The 18,981-nt window shown below is 31.2% G+C and overlaps 1 protein-coding gene across 2 annotated transcripts in view; it reads right to left on the bottom strand.

Moving 5' to 3' along the window:
- The window catches only part of LOC126882677 (zinc finger protein 227-like), a 110,679-nt gene extending 97,430 nt beyond the window's left edge, over positions 1 to 13,249 (bottom strand). Inside the window, exon 1 of one of the 2 annotated variants that reach the window (XM_050647660.1) lies at positions 12,843 to 13,249. In XM_050647660.1, coding sequence (XP_050503617.1) covers positions 12,843 to 13,038 — 196 coding nt within the window. In that variant the 5' untranslated portion in view covers positions 13,039 to 13,249. The remainder of the gene's footprint in view (positions 1 to 12,842) is intronic. The other variant, XM_050647664.1, reaches the window with a different exon arrangement.
- Positions 13,250 to 18,981: the final 5,732 nt, after the last annotated feature.

Genomic DNA, 18,981 nt, shown 5'->3' with positions numbered 1-18,981 from the left:
CCAAAATATCTCTATTTGTCCCCAGTCGCTCGACTAGGCAGGTGCAAACCTTTTATGTTTCTTTTCATAGATTCAATTATTCCTACAACACATTTATTCCTAGAGCTCTTCGATTAGCTAACTCATTAATAACCTCGAAATTTGTAATATATCAATTTTCCGCTTTAAAAATCATATTTCTTTCCTAACTTTTTAACTTTTTGATACTTTCGGCCAGAGCTTTTGTATTGTGATTGGTGTTATATGACCTGTATGTATTAGATAACTCAAAACCATTATAACTTGGAACATTTCTGAATTGATTTATGTGTTATCTTTTGTTTGTAATTGTACTGACCTATATGTTGTAACTATGCTACTCATAGAATTATTTTTCTCAAACCACTTTGCTATGTTATATTATGATAATTTAGAACACTGTAACGTTTATATCTGAATAGGGCTTGCCCGTGAAATAAATAAATAAAAAAATAAATAAAGTCAGATCCTTCATCAATAAATGCTTACGAAAAATTCCAAGAATATTTTGGCCCAACCGAATCACAAACTCAGACTTTTGGAAAAAACGAAGCAACAACCAATACATAAAGAAATAAGAAAGAGAAGATAGAAATGGGTGGGCCACACTCTGCGGAAACCAGACACAGACATAACAAAACAAGCATTGGAGTTCCAATCTCCAGGAAAACGGAAACAGGGGAGACTGATAAATACATGGAAGAAAACAATTATTAAAGAAGCAGAAAACGTCGGCCTAACCTGGAAAGAAGTCAGAGAAAAAGCACAAGATCAGCAAAAATGGAGAGTAACAGTAGATGCCCTATGTTCCAGTGGGAACGAAGAGGACAAATAAAAATAATAATAAAAAATTATGTTCCTGAACTATGTATCATCAGAATTTATGTATCATTATTAGTTTCTGAGCAATGACATTGCAAAAAAAACTCTGTGGGATAAACAAAGAGATTTTCTATTATACCATTCTTATTGGAGTACAGGTCATATACTTTACTCCAAAAAATATCCAAGCCCCCAGGAGATGGACTGAATTTTCTATTGCCATCAGAACTTTAACATGAATTTACTCAAGAATACCAATTTGGGGTTGGTTCCTTTCTGCAAAAAGTCGTGATTGAAGAATCATCTTGAAATTGTTTGTACATTATACAGATACTAGTTGACTCAAATTTTCGTGCTAAATCAACGCCGTGCAAAAATAATAGCAAATTTTTAATTTTCGACATTTTAGCCCTGATTCGCAATTTCCGAAGCAACAAATGATCAGACTGTAACAATTTAAGGGGAACGGAGCAAAATGCAAAATCTGGACGTATTTCAAAATTTTTAATGTGTTTTAAATGTATTCCTTTTTTTTAAATGCTGAGAAAACTAATAAGTATTTTTGAAAAACTTAAATTTAGAATGAAAGACTACTTTATTAACAAGGGCCGAAAGTCCATTAGAATAAATAAAAAGTTTCTTTTGAATGAAATATTGGCAATTAAAAATCACACTAAATTTTCTCTTTTATTTTCACCCTTTTTTAACTTATTCAAATAGACATTATAGAAGTTTTCAGGGACTTTCGGCCCTCTGTAATAATCTAATCTTTCGTGCTACGTTTAAATTTTTCAAAGATATTTAGTAGTTTTTTCTGGATTCCCAAAAATGAATACACACATAATTTAAAACACATTGAAAATTGTGACATGCGTCAAAATTTTGAATTTTGCTCTGTTCCATCTAGGACATCTAAAGGTGGGTAACTATGTAATTTAATGTTAATTTATACATTTATATCGATAATTTTTACCTCTACCAGTTTCATCTCTTTTTATTTTACAATGTATTATGTTTTCCATCTTTTGTGTTATTAATGCGCTCATCACTGTATAGTATCAATCATGTCATTTGCAACCTGGCTGGGTCAGTGTTCCGAACATGGTATATTTTTGCCCTATTTCCCTGGATTATAACTCAAAATTAACTACACTGAACTACAATTAGAAGGTTCCTTTGTTTAGTTTTGACACTGGCTAGTGTAGGCGACACTCAACAATGTTACACTTGAAAACAAAGGAACAGACCTATTATGTTCCAGTTCAATGCATAATCACACTTACATGTCCTAAATATGTTTGAAAGGCCTGTGATTTTGTCTTCTGTATCTCAAATAGGGCTTTTCATGGACTCTCATTTGTTTGGAGCTTCTGTCATATTTGTATAATCTGTATAATATATGAATAAGATTATACACAGATTATACAAGCTTTACAGCTATAAGCCTAGTTGGGATAAAAAGAACGATCAAAACTCTAAAGAAGAAAAAAGCAGAAGGCCCCGGCGGAATACCAAATGAATTAATAAAAAATGGATCATAAAAGCTATTCCGCATGATACACAAAATGTTTAAAAGAGCACTGAATGGAGAAGACTTACCGACAGAATGGACTCAAGCATACAGGGTGCGCCAAACCTCTGGTCTTCTTTGATTACGGCTAAACTATGAGATATACAAAAAAATGTTTATAACAAAACTAATGTGTATCAAAGAGGTCTATAATTTAAAATTATTTTCAATTATACAGGGTGAGTTAGAACGACGGTATGAACCAAAGTTGTATTTTTTTAAATGGAACACCCTGTATATTGAATATATTATTTAAAAATATGAAAAATTTGTATAAAGTCTTATAGGTCTAAAGTTAATAATTTTCGAAATATTTACATTTTTATTGAGAAAAATGGTAATATTTATAGGGTTGTGGATTATGTTTCCAAGGAAATAAAAATTTGGGTGATAGGTCAAAGTTTTTAAAATATAGTGTTATTTTTAAATAATTTAATATTTTTTACTTTTAGCCATAAAATATACAGTGTGATCACTATTTGCAAATACAAAATTTTCTCATTTTTTTTAAATGGGACACCCTGTATATTACTTTTGCGTTTTGTAGTAAATATTACAACCTTTCTTTTGGTATAAGGTTGTATGTACCTAGCATGTTTCGTTTTGTAGATATTTTAAAAAAACTATAGATTTTACGTGTTGGCGGATTTTTTATTTAAAAATTTTTTTGCAAAAAAAATAATTATAATCTGGTTTTAGAAACATACACTAAAATATAAAATATGAAGATAAAACGTAATTAAAGATTAAAATAAATCGTATGCTAGTACAATTCAATTGAATTTAATAACTTTAAAATATTTTACAAAAAATATTTTACCACATTAATGAATGCATAAATTAGTTACTAAATTAAATAAACAACCAAATTTTAAATCAACCGTAGTAATTTTTCTACTACAGCAACTTTCCTGTGCCAAATTAATTGTTAGTTAAATTGTATTTAGTTAAACTTTTAATTTACCTTTTAAATTTACTTACATACATCTTGAGAATATAAAAATTATTATAAAGTATGCTTTGAAACAAATGAATGTTAAATGTATCATCCAAATTATTTATTAATATAAATAGTATTTACTGGTGTCACAAAAACTGAGAATACTTTTGTAGTTGAAATATTTGTAACAATTTTTTTTATTTTAAATTTTAATTTTTTAACCGAAACATTTTTGGATATGACATTTGTTTTGGGCGAAACCATTAGAAATTATTACCAGATTTTGTAACACGAGTAGGTACATAGATACTATTTACTTCTTAATATACTTCCATAACGTTTCATTTGTTTCAAAGCATACTTTATACGTTCTCAAGTTGTAGGTAAATTAAAAAGTTATTAACTGATCTTACTCGTAAATACAATATAACTAACAATTAATTTGGTATAGGAAAGTTGCTGCGGTAGAAGAATTACTACGATTGATTTAAAATTTGGTTGTTTATTTAATTTAGTAACTAATTTATGCATTCATTAATGTGGTAAAATATTTTTTGTAAAATAATTTAAAGTTATTAAATTCAATTGAATTGTACTAGCATACGATTTATTTTAATCTTTAATTACGTTTTTATTTTCATATTTTATATTTTAGTGTATGTTTCTAAAACCAGATTATAATTATTTTTTTTGCAAAAAAATTTTTAAATAAAAAATCCGCAAAAGCGTAAAATCTATAGTTTTTTTAAAATATCTACAAAACGAAACATGCCAGGTCATACAACCTTATACCAAAAGAAAGGTTGTAATATTTACTACCAAACGCAAAACTAATATACAGGGTGTCCCATTTAAAAAAAATGAGAGAAAATTTTGTATTTGCAAATAATGATCACACTGTATATTTTATGGCTAAAAGTAAAAAATATTAAATTATTTAAAAATAACACTATATTTTAAAAACTTTGACCTATCACCTAAATTTTTATTTCCTTGGAAACATAATCCACAACCCTATAAATATTACCATTTTTCTCAATAAAAATGTAAATATTTCGAAAATTATTAACTTTAGGCCTATAAGACCTTATACAAATTTTTCATATTTTTAAATAATATATTCAAAAATGATTTAATATACAGGGTATTCCATTTAAAAAAATATAACTTTGGTTCATACCGTCATTCTGACTCACCCTGTATAATTGAAAATAATTTTAAATTATAGACCTCTTTGATACACATTAGTTTTGTTATAAACATTTTTTTGTATATCTCATAGTTTTGCCGTAATCAAAGAAGACCAGAGGTTTGGCGCACCCTGTATATGACATCAATATATGAGACGCTCAGAGCAAGAGTGGCCTAACCCCAAAAACGAAGTTTTGAGATAAATGCAATATTTGCCTTCGCATTGACATTATGCTTATAGGCTGGAGCTACAATTTATGTAACGCCATTTAGCCAAATATAGAGGTATAGGTTGTGTAGATCCTTGTTAATCAAAAGATTTAATGTTGCTGATTTTATTGATATATTAATTTAAAAATGCTAAATTTGTGGGTTAGGCCACTGTTGCTCTGAGCACCTCATACAGTATGTCCCTGTAAGTTGTATCCATATGGAAAACTTTTTTATTATTAATTTTACGAAAAAAAGTTATTCTTTATAAAAAGCTCTGCATGGTCCAAAACCTAAGATTTAACCATCAAATATCAAATTTTTTGAATATTATACGAGGTATGTCAAAAAGTTTGAATTTCACTCAAGAGTAAAGCAGCTTTATTTTTCGTAATATTGGAAATTGCTATTATCAAAAGTTGTTTGGAATTAAAAACTATATTCTAATATGCAATTACGTCCTTCTAATTGAAAAAAAAAATTTTGAGAAATATGGATCTCATTATTTTTTCAGTTATTTCAATTCTGATAACTCTTTTATTATTAATTTTACGAAAAAAAGTGATTCTTAATAAAAAGTTCTGGATGGTCTAAAATTTAAAATACAACCATCTTATATCAAATTTTATCAATTTTATACGAGGTATGTCAAAAAAATAAATTTAGATCAAAAGTAAAGTACCTTTATAGTTCAGAATATTTCAATTAGAAGGATGTAATTACATACTGAAACATAGTTTTTAATTCTAAATAACTTTTCATTATAACAATTTTCGATATTGTGAAAAATAAACGTATTTTACTCTTGAGCGAAATTCATATTTTTTGACATACCTCGTATAAAATTGATAAAATTTGACAAAAGATGATTGTATTTTAGATTTTCGACCATGCAGAAATTTTTATTAAGAATCACTTTTTTTCGTAAAATTAATAATAAAAGAGGTAGGTATTTGAATTAAAATAACTGAAAATAATGTTAGTTATCCATAATTTTTCAAAAAAAAAATTTTTCAATTAGAAGGATGAAATTGCATACTAGAATACAGTTTTTAATTCCAAACAACTTTTCATAATAGCAATTTTCAATAGTGTGAAAAATAAAGCTACTTTACTCTTGAGTGAAATTCAAACTTTTTGACATACCTCGTATAATATTCAAAAAATTTGATATTTGATGGTTAAATCTCAGGTTTTGGATCATGCAGAGCTTTTTATAAAGAATAACTTTTTTTCGTAAAATTAATAATAAAAAAGTTTTCCATATGGATACAACTTACAGGGACATACTGTATAAGGAAATAATTTTTTTTTTGAAAACTATCGAAGAATCTGTACCATCTATAGGTAGACCGTATGGAAAGACCATAAAGGAAATATTAGAAATATATATAAAGGATAAAATCAGAGAAGACCAGGCAAGATTCACAGCAGGGAAAGCATGCTTAGATCACATATACACGGTTGAACAACTAATAGAAAAAATAATGGCCAAAAATAGATCCACCAAACCAAGCTATGGGAAGCAATCGAAGACATCGAAGTCCCACGAAGATTAGTAACAGCAGTAAAAGCGCTCTACAAGAATAACGCAGTAGAAATCAAAATGGACAATAGAATATGCAGTCGATTTAAGACGACAAAGGGACTACTACAGGGCTGCTTCACATCCCCTACCTTGTTCAAAATATTCCTGGGAAAAACCCTGAAACCATGGAAAAGAAAGTGCGAACAAATGGGTATACCGGTAAGGAATGAATATCTATATACCCGTTTTGCTGACAACCAAATAGTGATCGCACAAGATGAAGATGACCTCAGTTTTATGATGAGGAAACTGGAACAGGAATATACAAAGAATGGAATGGAAATAAACCTAAAGAAAACTGAATACCTAACAAGAGAGAATACAGAAATAAAACAACTGGAAATAGACGAAGGTCAACACATCAGAGGAAGAGATAAGTACACGTATCTAGGTTTTATAATATCAAACAAAGGAACAACTGAGGAAGATATAAAAAATAGACTAGGACAAACAAGAGACTGCATATGAAAATTGAAACAGACACTGTGAGATAAGAACATCAGCATAAAAACAAAAAGATAATATTTATTATTCGCGGTGTGCAAGTACTCGGAAGGGATACGCGAAACGATCGTGCGCGAATAGCGGAGAAATATTGCAACTTTATTAAATAATTCATATTGTCAATTGAAATTGTCAAATTGACGTACATTTCATACCTATTGTCATTTAAGAAGAAAAATTATATATTGCTTCACAATATTGATATGATATGCAATTATTATATAAAGGTAAATTTAATTAACTGTATTTTGCTTGCAGTACTGCATTTTAATAACTAATTTTATTTACTACATACAATTGTTGACGATTTAATAACATAACCTAAATCTTATTTTTTCTTATTATTTTTTTTGGACTATGGCCTTAACAATTATCCAGTAACCAGGACCACATGATTGGCCAATATAATTAAAAGTGCGAATAAAAGTTCAGAGCGAAGAAACCAGGTGTCGCTTTTCCGAACTTGCACGGTCCCAATAATACCATGACAAGAAGTATCCTCACTCATGGGTGTGAAAATATGGGTTGAGTGAAGGAATACAATGAAAACTGTGGAAATCCTTAGTATAAATAGATTATACAACATATTATTATGACAGCAACTCCAAACAAACGAGAGTCAATAAAAACCTCTATACTCAACTCTTTGCTTGTTAATGCCTAAACATATAGTCTAAGAGCTGGGAGCGGATTTTGTGCGTGATAAGTAATATGGAAAAACTATACGGGGATATGTTGAATTAGTTGTGTACATGACTTTCACCAACGACCGGAAACCAGAGTTGGGGCCGAGGGTAGTTATAAGGGGTCAAAGTCGCGGATTTTATTATTTTTTTTATGACGCTCATGATCGAGATAGTGCACCAAAATTTGTGAATAAGTAGGTCATGATGTACCTAAGTAAAATCTCTAGGGACTCAACGCTGCGTAGCCGACAAAGGGGTGGGGTAGGGGTGAATATAAAAAATATAAGGGGGTTTTTGCGACGTTCGTGATTGAGATAGTGCACCAAAATTTGGGTATAAGTAGACTATGACATAAATAATTAAAATCCCCAGAGCCGGAAACCAGAGTCGGGAAGGAAGGTAGTTATAAGGGGTCAAAATTCCGTTTTTTATTATTTTTTTTTGTGACGCTCATGATCGAGATAGTGCACCAAAATTTGGGAGTAAGTAGGTTATGACGTAACTAAGTAAAATCTTCAGGGGCGGAACGCTGCTTGGGGTACAAACGGGTGGTAGGCAGGGGTGAGTATAAAAATATATGGGGTTTTTTTGCCGTCCGTGATCGAGATAGTGAACCAAAATTTGGGAATAAGTAGATCATGACATTACTAAGTAAAATCTCCAGGGGCGGAACATTGCGTGGGGGACAAATGTTGTGCCGGGTCACAAAAAAAATAATACGCACTGCGACTTTGACCCCTTAAAACTACCCTCATCCCCAACTCTGGTTTCCGGCTCTGGGGATTTTACTTAGCTAAGTCATGGTCTACTTATTCCCAAATTTTGGTGCACTCTCTCAATCTAGCACGTCGCAAAAACCCCTTATATTTTTTATATTCACACCTACCCCCACTCCTTTATCGGCCACGCAGCGTTCCACCCCTGGAGATTGTACTTAGTTACCTCATGACCTACTTATTCCCAAATTTTGGTGCACTATCTCGATCATGAACGTCACAAAAAAAATAATAAAAACGGCGATTTTGACCCCTTATAACTACCCTCATACCCAACTCTGGTTTCCGGCTCTGAGCATTTTACTTAGTTATGTCATGGTCTACTTATTTCTAAATTTTGGTATACTCCCTCAATCACGAACGTCGCAAAAAAAACCCTTATATTTTTTCTATTCACCCCTGCCCCACCCCTTTGTCGGCGACGCAGCGTGCCACCCCTAGAGATTTTACCTAGTTGCGGTATGACCTACTTATTCCCAAATTTTGGTGCACTCTCTCGATCATGAGCGTCACAAAAAAAAATAATAAAAACGGCGACTTTGACCCCTTATAACTAACCTAATCCCCAACTCTGGTTTCCGGCTCTGGGGATTTTACTTGATCTTTCATGATGATCTTTCAGGTCTTAGACTTTGGGTCTCATGACCCAATTTTGGTCCACTATCTCAATCACGAACGTCTCAAAAAACCCTTTATATTTTTTAAATTCACCCCTACCCCCACCCCTTTGTCGGCCACGCAGCGTTCCGCCTCTAGAGGTTTTACTTAGTTAGTCATGACCTACTTATTCCCAAATTTTGGTGCACTATCTCGATCATGAGCGTCATAAAAAAAAAATAATAAAATCCGCGACTTTGACCCCTTATAACTACCCTCGGCCCCAACTCTGGTTTCCGGCCGTTGGTAAAAGTCATGTACACAACTAATTCAACATATCCCCGTATAGTTTTTCCATATTACTTATCACGCACAAAATCCGCTTCTATCTCTCCGACTAATATTCAAATCAACAAAAAACTCAATAACATTGGGAAAAGTTATTCTTATTTATACTACTTCTACTACAGTAGAACCCCGCAAATCCGAACCCCGCTAATCCGAACTTTCAGCAAATCCAAACCAATGGAAAGTGAAAAAAAATTAAAAATTCAATACGAAAACATGTTTATTATACAGAGTAAAATCAGAAAATTGAACAATCTAGGATTAATAGGTCTTTGACTCGGTCACTTTCTAGTGACGCATGGAGGTGTAGCGAATTGACGCACCAATGTTGAACCATTTATGCATAAACATTACATCGACCGGTAATGCAGTAGAATTGTGCTTCACGTAACGTAGAGCCACACCCAGAGCTTTAGTGGCATATGTGTGTGATACTCGATATGACAGGAAAACTTCTTCCTCGCTTCCTTCATCTTCATTAGGATTTGCTTGAGGTTGAACCAAGTCTACAATGTCTTCATCCGTAAATTCTTGGTGCTCATTGTCGTCAGCTTCAATCTATTCTGTAATTGCACTTTCTTCTTCGTTTTCTCATCCTGCTGTTGTATGACTTCTAGGAGGTCAGGGCCCCCGTAACCGGGCGTGCAACGCGTGCGGCGCATGCGGGCGTAACCCCAAAGGGGCGCCAAACCGAAGGTTTGGTAAATAAGAAATATTTATTTTAAATAAGATAATCATTTTTTATATACAATTTTAATTATTTCATGAACAGCTAGATCTCAAAAATCAAATATTGTATTATTACTGAAAAAATAATTATTCCCGTCCTGAAATGTTGAACTTACTCCGTCAAAAATATATTTTTGTTGTTCCTTCCTATTTTTTTTCTTCCTATTTTGGCATACCATCCAATCAATTTTATGTTGTAAACTAAAGCGACACTCAAAATAGTCAAATAATCAAATCACACTCCTTGACCAGTAGAAACACAAATCATTAACACCCATAAAACCCAACTTGGCAGTTTACTCCTACAAAAACACAACTTGCTGGATCAAGCAGTTTTACTCCTATAAAGTGAATATTTTACTCGAAGTAAACAAATACTCTGAATTATGATTATGTATTTGATAATACCTTTTCCCTTCTCCTCTATTAGGCACAAACATTATTTAATGTTACTGGTGAATGGTTGGTTTCCTGCAGTGAATGGTTTAAAATTTTATTTTATATTGAAATTAATAATTAGAGACTATTATTGCAGTATCCGTTGGGTTTATTCTGCCCTGATTTTAAACTTTTGTTTTCGTGTAAAAAATATTGGACAATCTTTTTTATCTGTTGTTATTTTAAGTGATGTGGATATTAAATTAATAATTGTGAAAATAGTAAGTATTATAATCATTACATAGAATAATAATAATAATACATTTTAAACATAATCGGGTTTCCTCTAATAAAATCCACAATTTACAATTTATTTTGAAAAAAAAAATAAAATTAAGACATTGTGCCTGCATAACTTGGAACCATATGGGAAACTTTTTTATTATTATTGTTACGGAAAAAATGAATTCTTCATAAAATGGTTTGCATAGTCTAAAAACTAAAATACAACCAAATATAAAATTGTATCAATCTTATAAGAGTATCAAAAATATGAATTTCGATCAAGAGTACCTTATATTTCACACTATCGAAAATTATTATTATGAAAAGTTGTTTGGAATTAATTAAAAACTATTTTTTTAATATGCAATTACATCCTTTTAATTGAAAATTTTTTTCTCAGATTACAGACACCCAACGCCTTTTTCATTTATTATGAATAATGTGATAACTCTTTTATTATTAATGATTAATTAATTAATAATAATAAAAGAGTTATCACATTATTTGTAATAAATGAAAAGGGCTTATTATTAATAATAAAAGATTTATCACATTATTTCTAATAAACGAAAAGGGCGTTGTTGAAAAGTACAATTATTGTATGATAAAAAGTTCTTTATAAAAAGCTTTGCATGGTCTAAAATCTAAAATGCAACCATCAAATCCTATCAAATTTTATCAATTTTATATGAGATATGTGTAAAAAAATCTGAGTTTCGATCAAGAGTAAAGTGCCTTTCTAGATCACAATATTTTAATTAGAAGGATGTAATTGCATATTATAGAAACATAGTTTTTAATGCTGAACAACTTTTCATGAATAACTTTTCAATATTGTGAAAACTAAACCTACTTTGCTCTTGACCGAAACTCATATTTTTTGACATACCTCGTATAAGATTCCTAAAATTTGATATTTGATGGTTGTCTTCTAAGTTCTAGACAATGCAGATATTTTTATGAAGAATAACTTTTTCTCGTAAAATTAATAATAAAACAGTTTCCCATATGGTTCCTAGTTATGCAGACAACCTATATAAAATTTGTTTGAAAACTTTGAAATGACCAAATATTATTGTTTATTTACTTAAATGTGTATTTTTAATTTAATATACAGGGTGGTTCATTAATGTAGCAAAAACATTTAAGGGAAAAGGCGCAAAATGTCGCCTGTGAAAATTTTTAATGTGTTTTAAATGTATTCATTTTTTTTCGAATCCTGAGAAAACTAATAAGTATTTTTAAAAAATTTAAACGCAGAATGAAAGATAACGTTATTGACGAGATCCGACAGTCACTTAGAATAAATAAAAATTTCTTTTGAATTAAATATTTGCAATTAATCCGGGAACAGTCGCGCCCTTTTCTGTCGCGTAATCGGTCGCGCCTTAGATTTTATCTAACAAAACGAATTTAAATACGAATTTACAACAAACTTTTAGTTTATAGTATTTTTATTTACTTGTTATGTTAGAAATATTATTTCTAACAATTATTAAAGCTAATTAATTCTCACCAAAGCCATAAATTCCAAAAAAATAAGATGGAAAAAAAACAAAAAACCCACGCATTACTACGCCCTTCCTCGAAGCACTTACGAGTGGAAAGTTATGTTGCAAAAATTTTTCATCGAGTTATCACAAAAAAGGAAAAAATGTTAGATTTTCCCAATAGCGCGACTGCTCGCAGGTTAAAAATCGCACTAAATCTTCTCTTTTATTTTCACCCCTGTAACTTATTAAAATAAACATTATAGAAGTTTTCAGGGACTTTCGGCCTCAGTAATAATGTAGTCTTTCATTCAGCGTTTAAATCTTTTAAAAATATTTATTAGGTTTATATAGTAGATTTAAAGGGCGCTAAAATATGTCGCGCACGCGGGCGCCAGTCAGCCTTGCGGGGGCCCTGTAGGAGGTCATCTTGCAATGGAGCATGGAGCTTCTTTAAATTGTAAATCTAGCCAGCAAGTTAGCGACTAAACACAAACAATGACACTGGCTCTGCATCAGTGACATCAATCTGAGATGGGTGGAAGAGTGAGACCCGTGCAGCGACTCAAAATCAAGGACAAGGAAAGCTTTAAATTATTAGTTAGGCACAACCATGGGATAATCCGAACTTTTCGGAATCTGAACATGCTGTCCACCCAATTAGTTCGGATTTGCGGGGTTCTACTGTATTACTAAATTTTGTTACTAACCTTTTTCAGATTTTTGGTTTTCTTCAAATGGTTTTGTTTCAAAGTCTAAAGAATCATATGTACCATGAGTCCTTTCCCTACTAGACTCCTGAACTTCACATTTAAAGCCATCGCCGTCCAAAATAGCATCATCCAAATCATTATACTCTATTTCTATTTTACACGTTTCCTCGTTAATTTCTTCTTTGACTTCCATTTGATACACTTGATTTTATGTATTCCAATTTTTCAACCAAAAAGTGAAATCACTTCAAATCACTATGAATTCTATCAAGGAAAGAAAAAAGACATTAATAACAAGAAATAACTCGAAACTCAATACCAACGCTCAATACTCAATTTTATTGTCCATTTTATTTTGTTGACGTGGCGAGGGTTAATTTGTTTTTGTTTTAATTATCCAATCCAATAATATCCAATGTCCAATTTTATCCAATGGCGCATGGCGCTCGCGCATCCGAAGTCAGGGTTGCCAGGTCAGTTTTTACTTTTTCAGTAGTTTTGCTTTCAAAAAATCAGTAGAAATCAGTAGATACTTTTAGGCCATGCCATAGCCACCTTTACTTAACAAGCCATGAAGAGAAAAAGGCAACATCGCAATTGATGACGTGCGTAGTCCGACTTTCGGACTACCGCTTTTGAAAACACAATTTTAAAGTAGAAATTCTGGTAAAATTTATAGTATTTTTTGAGTCGAACAAGAAAATATTATTAATTAGAAGTTTGTACAAAATAAAATTAAAAGTACTTCCTTGTAAGTAACGTTTATTATACAAAAAAAAACCAATAACAAGAATATACATGGGATTAATTTTTTTCAAATCCTAAGAAAACTAATGAGTATTTTTCAAAAATTTAAACGCAGAATGAAAGATTACGTTAGGACCGAGGGCCGAAAGTCACTGAAAACTTCTATGTTTATTTTAATAAGTTACAGGGGCGAAAAATTAAGAAAATTTAGTGTGATTTTTAGTTTCAAATATGTCATTCAAAAACAACTTTTCATTCATTCTAAGGGACTTTCGGCCCTCGGTAATAAAGTAATCTTTCATTCAGCGTTTAAATTTTTCAAAAATACTTATTAGTTTTCTCAGGATTCGAAAAAAATGATTGCATTTAAAATACACTGAAAATTTTGACAGGCGTCAAAATTTTGCATTTTGTTCCTTTCCCTTTAAAGTTTTTCGCACTTATTTAGAAACACCCTGATTTGATAAAGAACAAAAATCTAGTTCTTAAAGTAGCTAACTTTTTTTATTATCCAACATAAGCGAAATAATAAAAAAAAAACAGAATGTTATTAAGAAAACCAGAGTCTATAGTTGGGTTTTAATATATTATTATTATTATACAAAAAAACCAATAACAAGAATATGTGTAAAATACTTTATTTTAAATAAATAATATCTTATTTTAAATTATATACAAATATCGCTAGAAATAACTATAACAACAATTTCTCACATGGTTTGATGTGAAGTGTTGGGGTTTAGAGTCGATAATTTTCTTTTTTTGTTATTCCCCTTAGCATTACTTTTCTTTTTATACTTTTTTGAAAATTCATCACTTTGATGGCTGCTATTTTTGTTTTTTGTATAATTATTTAAAACAATATTACACATAATTTTTATAATAGCAGAATAAACTTTGAAGGCATTTTCCCCACATTCACACTCAAATTCAAAATTTAAATGAAAGCCTTCATGTTGTAAACCTTTCATTACCAAACATGATAACAGCTTCAGGTGACAATTGTGCTGCAAAAATAATTTTTCAAGATTGGGACTATTTATAATAAATTCGAATGTTGAGCAAAGATGATAATAAATAAATTTTACTGAGTCCGTTGCTAAGCACAAACCATCTCTCTACAAATAATCGTAGTAATCTGCTCCAGTTGTCTCTCCTTTATTGCAGAAAACAAGCTGTTTGAAATGTTCACAATAGTTTTTACTTTTATGAATTTGATGAGCCACATATCCACAAATATATAACTGGGTTGGTTCATCCAATTTATACACTTCTAAGTGGACGCATTTCTATATGCACGTAAGTTTATATAAAAATATATTATACTATAAAATATATTATATAAAAATATATTATATTGAACTAAAATCATCTTAATACATACCTTTTAATATTCTTTATAATTTGGAGCACGAAATGTTGTAAAATGTTTGAGTTTTTCTGTAAATACAGTGAATATTATTTAAAAACATTTAAAAATAAATGAGAACTGCCACAATTAACCGGTCTACGCTTAAATGTTGCCAAGTTTCAACTTCATGGCTTGTAAAGTAAAGGTGGCTATGGCCATGCCATGTAAATTCGCAAAATTAAATTCCAACACAGAGGGCGCTCAAAATTTCAAAGATGGACGACAACTCTAGGAAAACAATTGAAGGGTTGGTACAAAAAGGGTATAACTGACATTTTTACATTTTTTGAGTTAAGTGCAGAAAACAATACTAGAGTGTGTGTTCTTTCAGAGCAAAAACGATATAAGCGTGTTTAGATACTCCTGGTGCTATCTATTAATTGGTAAAAAAACCTACTAAACAATTCCTAAATATTTGTTAGAGCAAAACCGGTATAATATCACTGGTACCGTTTTTGCACTCAACATTTTCTAATAGACTGTTCAACGTACTCGTTGCGGCTAGTTCGTTTTTCATTGAAATTGTGTGTTTACAAGGTTTTTGTGCACAGAATTGTTGGTGTACGTTATATAAAACGAAATCTAATTGTTAACTTGTATATTTGGAGATGGCTAGTAGTAGCAGAGAGGGTAAGATTAAAATTAATAATCTCAGCTTTAATTTTATGGTTATGATCCTGTTTTTTTTTTGTAGATGCCTATGAATCAGAGTTAGATCCTTATGAAACGGAGGAAGATGAAGAATATCGACCAGAAGACGATGATGGTGTACATTCCTCAGAAGAATCTGAACAGTCAGAGTCAAGCAGTGCCAGTAAATCTACACATGTCCTGCCAAGTAAAACTAGAAAACGAAAAAGGAATATCAGCGCCTGGAAAAGAAATGAAAAAAGATGCTAAGAACCGAAGGCAAGCAGTATGTAGGACACAAGAACGTCATCCATCCGAGTAAGCAATTAAGACCTTTTGATCATACATGTATATTTAAGTGTAACGAAATTATTTCTGAGGTAGACAGACAAGCTCTATTTGATAAATTTTATGAGCTTCCTAGTTATGACCTACAAACAGTATATTTATCGTCTTGCATAAAAAAGGAGGAAGTTGCTAGGAGGAATCAAATGTCTGCAAATAAACATCGAAATTTTTCTACAAAAATCATGCTAATAAATAAGCGAGTATGTAAAGCATTTTTCCTCCAAACGTTTGATATTAGTAATAGACGGTTTACTACAGTATGTGAAAAAACTGATAGATTTGGTATTCGCGGTGTGCAAGTACTTGGAAAGGGAAACGAGAAACGACCGCGCGCGAGTCGCGGAGAAATATTGCAACTATCTTAAATAATTCATATTGTCAATTGAAATTGTCAAATTGACGTATATTTCATACCTTCTGTCATTGACGCAGATAAATTATATATTGCTCCACAATATTGATATGATATGCAATTATTATATAAAGGTAAATTTAAGTAATTGTATTTTGCTTGCAGTACTGCATTTTAATAACTGATTTTACTTACTACATACAATTGTTTACGTTTGCTAAACATAACCTGCATCTTATTTTTTCTTCTTATTATTTTTTTGGACTATGGTCTTGACAATTATCCAGCAACCAGGACTAATATAATTGGCCAATATAATTAAAAGTGCGAATAAAAGTACAGAGCGTAGAAATAGAGGTCGCTTTGCCGAACTTGCACGGTCCCACCTGAAAAAAGGGGAAAAAAAGAAAGTGTTAACAAAATTGACAAAAATACTCGAGAGACTGTAATTCAGCACATAAATATGTTCCCGAAATACAAAAGCCACTGCTCTCGTAAAGATAACTTAAATACCCGATATCTTTCCCAAGATCTTAGCGTTACAAAAATGTACTTACTATATAAACAATATTGCATCGAAAATAATAAGCCAGTCGTTAAGATGAGTTACTACCGTAATATTTTTAACAGTGAATTTAATTTGCGGTTTCACAAGCCTCACAGCGACACCTGCTCAAAGTGCGACAGCTTGCAGAATATTGTAAAGAACTCTGGAAACGCAATCAGTATTCAAAATGTGTCAGAATTCAAAGTGTCTTTAGAACTACATCAAAGAAAGGCGCAAAAGGCATGTAGTATGAAAGAACTGGATATTAAAAGCAACAAAACTTCGAAGGATACTGTGGTAATATGTTTTGATCTACAGCAAACGTTGGTCACGCCATTACTTACTACATCAAAGGTATTCTATCTAAGGCAACTATGGACATACAATTTTTGCGTCCATAATTTGCTCACTGGAACAGGCCACATGTACACATGGGATGAAACTGTTTCTGGCAGGGGTTCACAGGAGATAGGGTCATGCCTTGTTCATTTTTTCAAATCTCTACCATCCACTGTTACTAAAGTAATAGCATACAGCGATTCGTGTGGGGGGCAAAACAAAAATAAAAATATTTGCAAGTTATTTATGTTTTTAGTGAAAGCCACCCACATTACAGAAATACATCACAAATTCCTAGAGCCAGGTCACACTTATATGGAAGACAGGAATTTTGCTTTGATTGAAAAAAACAAAAAAAGAAATCCTCAAGTTTTTATTCCCGACCACTGGAGACAAGTAATCGCAAGTTCTTGCAAAAAATTCATAGTTCACAACATGACAAAGGAAATGTTTTTTTCGTTTGAAGGACTTAATAAGCTTATAAAAGATCCAAAAAAAGATACAGAAGGAAGACCTCTTAAATTTAGAGATATCGCACACTTTAGATATGCAAAAGACTTTGACTCATTTTTGTTTGAATTTAAGCCAGTTTTGAATGATATCTATACATTCCTAAAATGTTTATGTGGGTCCAACTTATCTGGACGCCCATCGCTTTAAATTAATGGAACTTTTACGCAACTTCACAAAGTTCAGTGCCAATTAAACTTGAAAAATGGAAAAATCTGCAAACTCTTTTGGATTTTATACCTCCAGTGTACCATGCATTTTATAAGAATATTAAACACGAGGATGCGACGACAAAAAATAAAAATAAAAAGAGGGTTCACACATCAGAAGAAGCAATGGAGCTGGTACCGAGTGCAGTTGATCCAGTTACAGAAGAAAATGAAAACGAAGACGATGTGATTAGTTCTGACTACGAATAATTTTTTGTCTTTGAAAATTTAGTTGTAACTTTATATTTAAATTGTATCTTAATGGTACATACTTCAAAAATGTTCTGTTTATTAATAAAAATGTTTTGAAACTTTACTTTTTCTAGCTATTTACTTTTCCTTGCTCAAACCACATGTAAAAATGTGTTGGTACAAAACGGTATAAGTGAATCAAATTCAATTTTTTAACTGAACTAAGCCCTTTATCAAATATATTATTTTAACAATAAAAACATTTTGCATTTATAATTTTTAAATATTATTAATTAAACTAAGGGGTTTTACAGAATTTTAAAAATGCAAATTACTTTGGAAGCTATTTTCTCAAAACTAACTTAGACGTACTTATACCCTTTCTGCTCCAACCCCTTCAATTCATTTTGTCATTTGAATTCACAGTTCTAAAACGTTAAATTAAAATCATTTACAGGAGTATTTTGCCAAAGTAACCACTAAGTTTTGCAACTAAGACATCTTATAAATTAAAGACGACTCAAAATTATGTTTAATCTGGAATGCATACATATTAAACATAATTTTGGGTCGTTCTTAATGTATAAGATGTCTTAGTTGCAAAACTTAGTGGTTACTTTGGCAAAACACTCCTGTAAATGATTTTAATTTAACCTTTTAGAACTGTGAATTCAAATGACAAAATGAATTGTTTTCCTAGAGTTGTCGTCCATCTTTGAAATTTTGAGCGCCCTCTGTGTTGGAATTTAATTTTGCGAATTTACATGGCATGGCCTAAAAGTATCTACTGATTTCTACTGATTTTTTGAAAGCAAAACTACTGAAAAAGTAGAAACTGACCTGGCAACACT

This window comes from Diabrotica virgifera, chromosome 1 (genome assembly GCF_917563875.1).
Source record: "Diabrotica virgifera virgifera chromosome 1, PGI_DIABVI_V3a".
NCBI classification, from domain to species: Eukaryota; Metazoa; Arthropoda; class Insecta; order Coleoptera; family Chrysomelidae; genus Diabrotica; species Diabrotica virgifera.
Note: the sequence above shows the minus strand (reverse complement) of the source record. Positions and strands in the feature narration are given on the sequence as shown.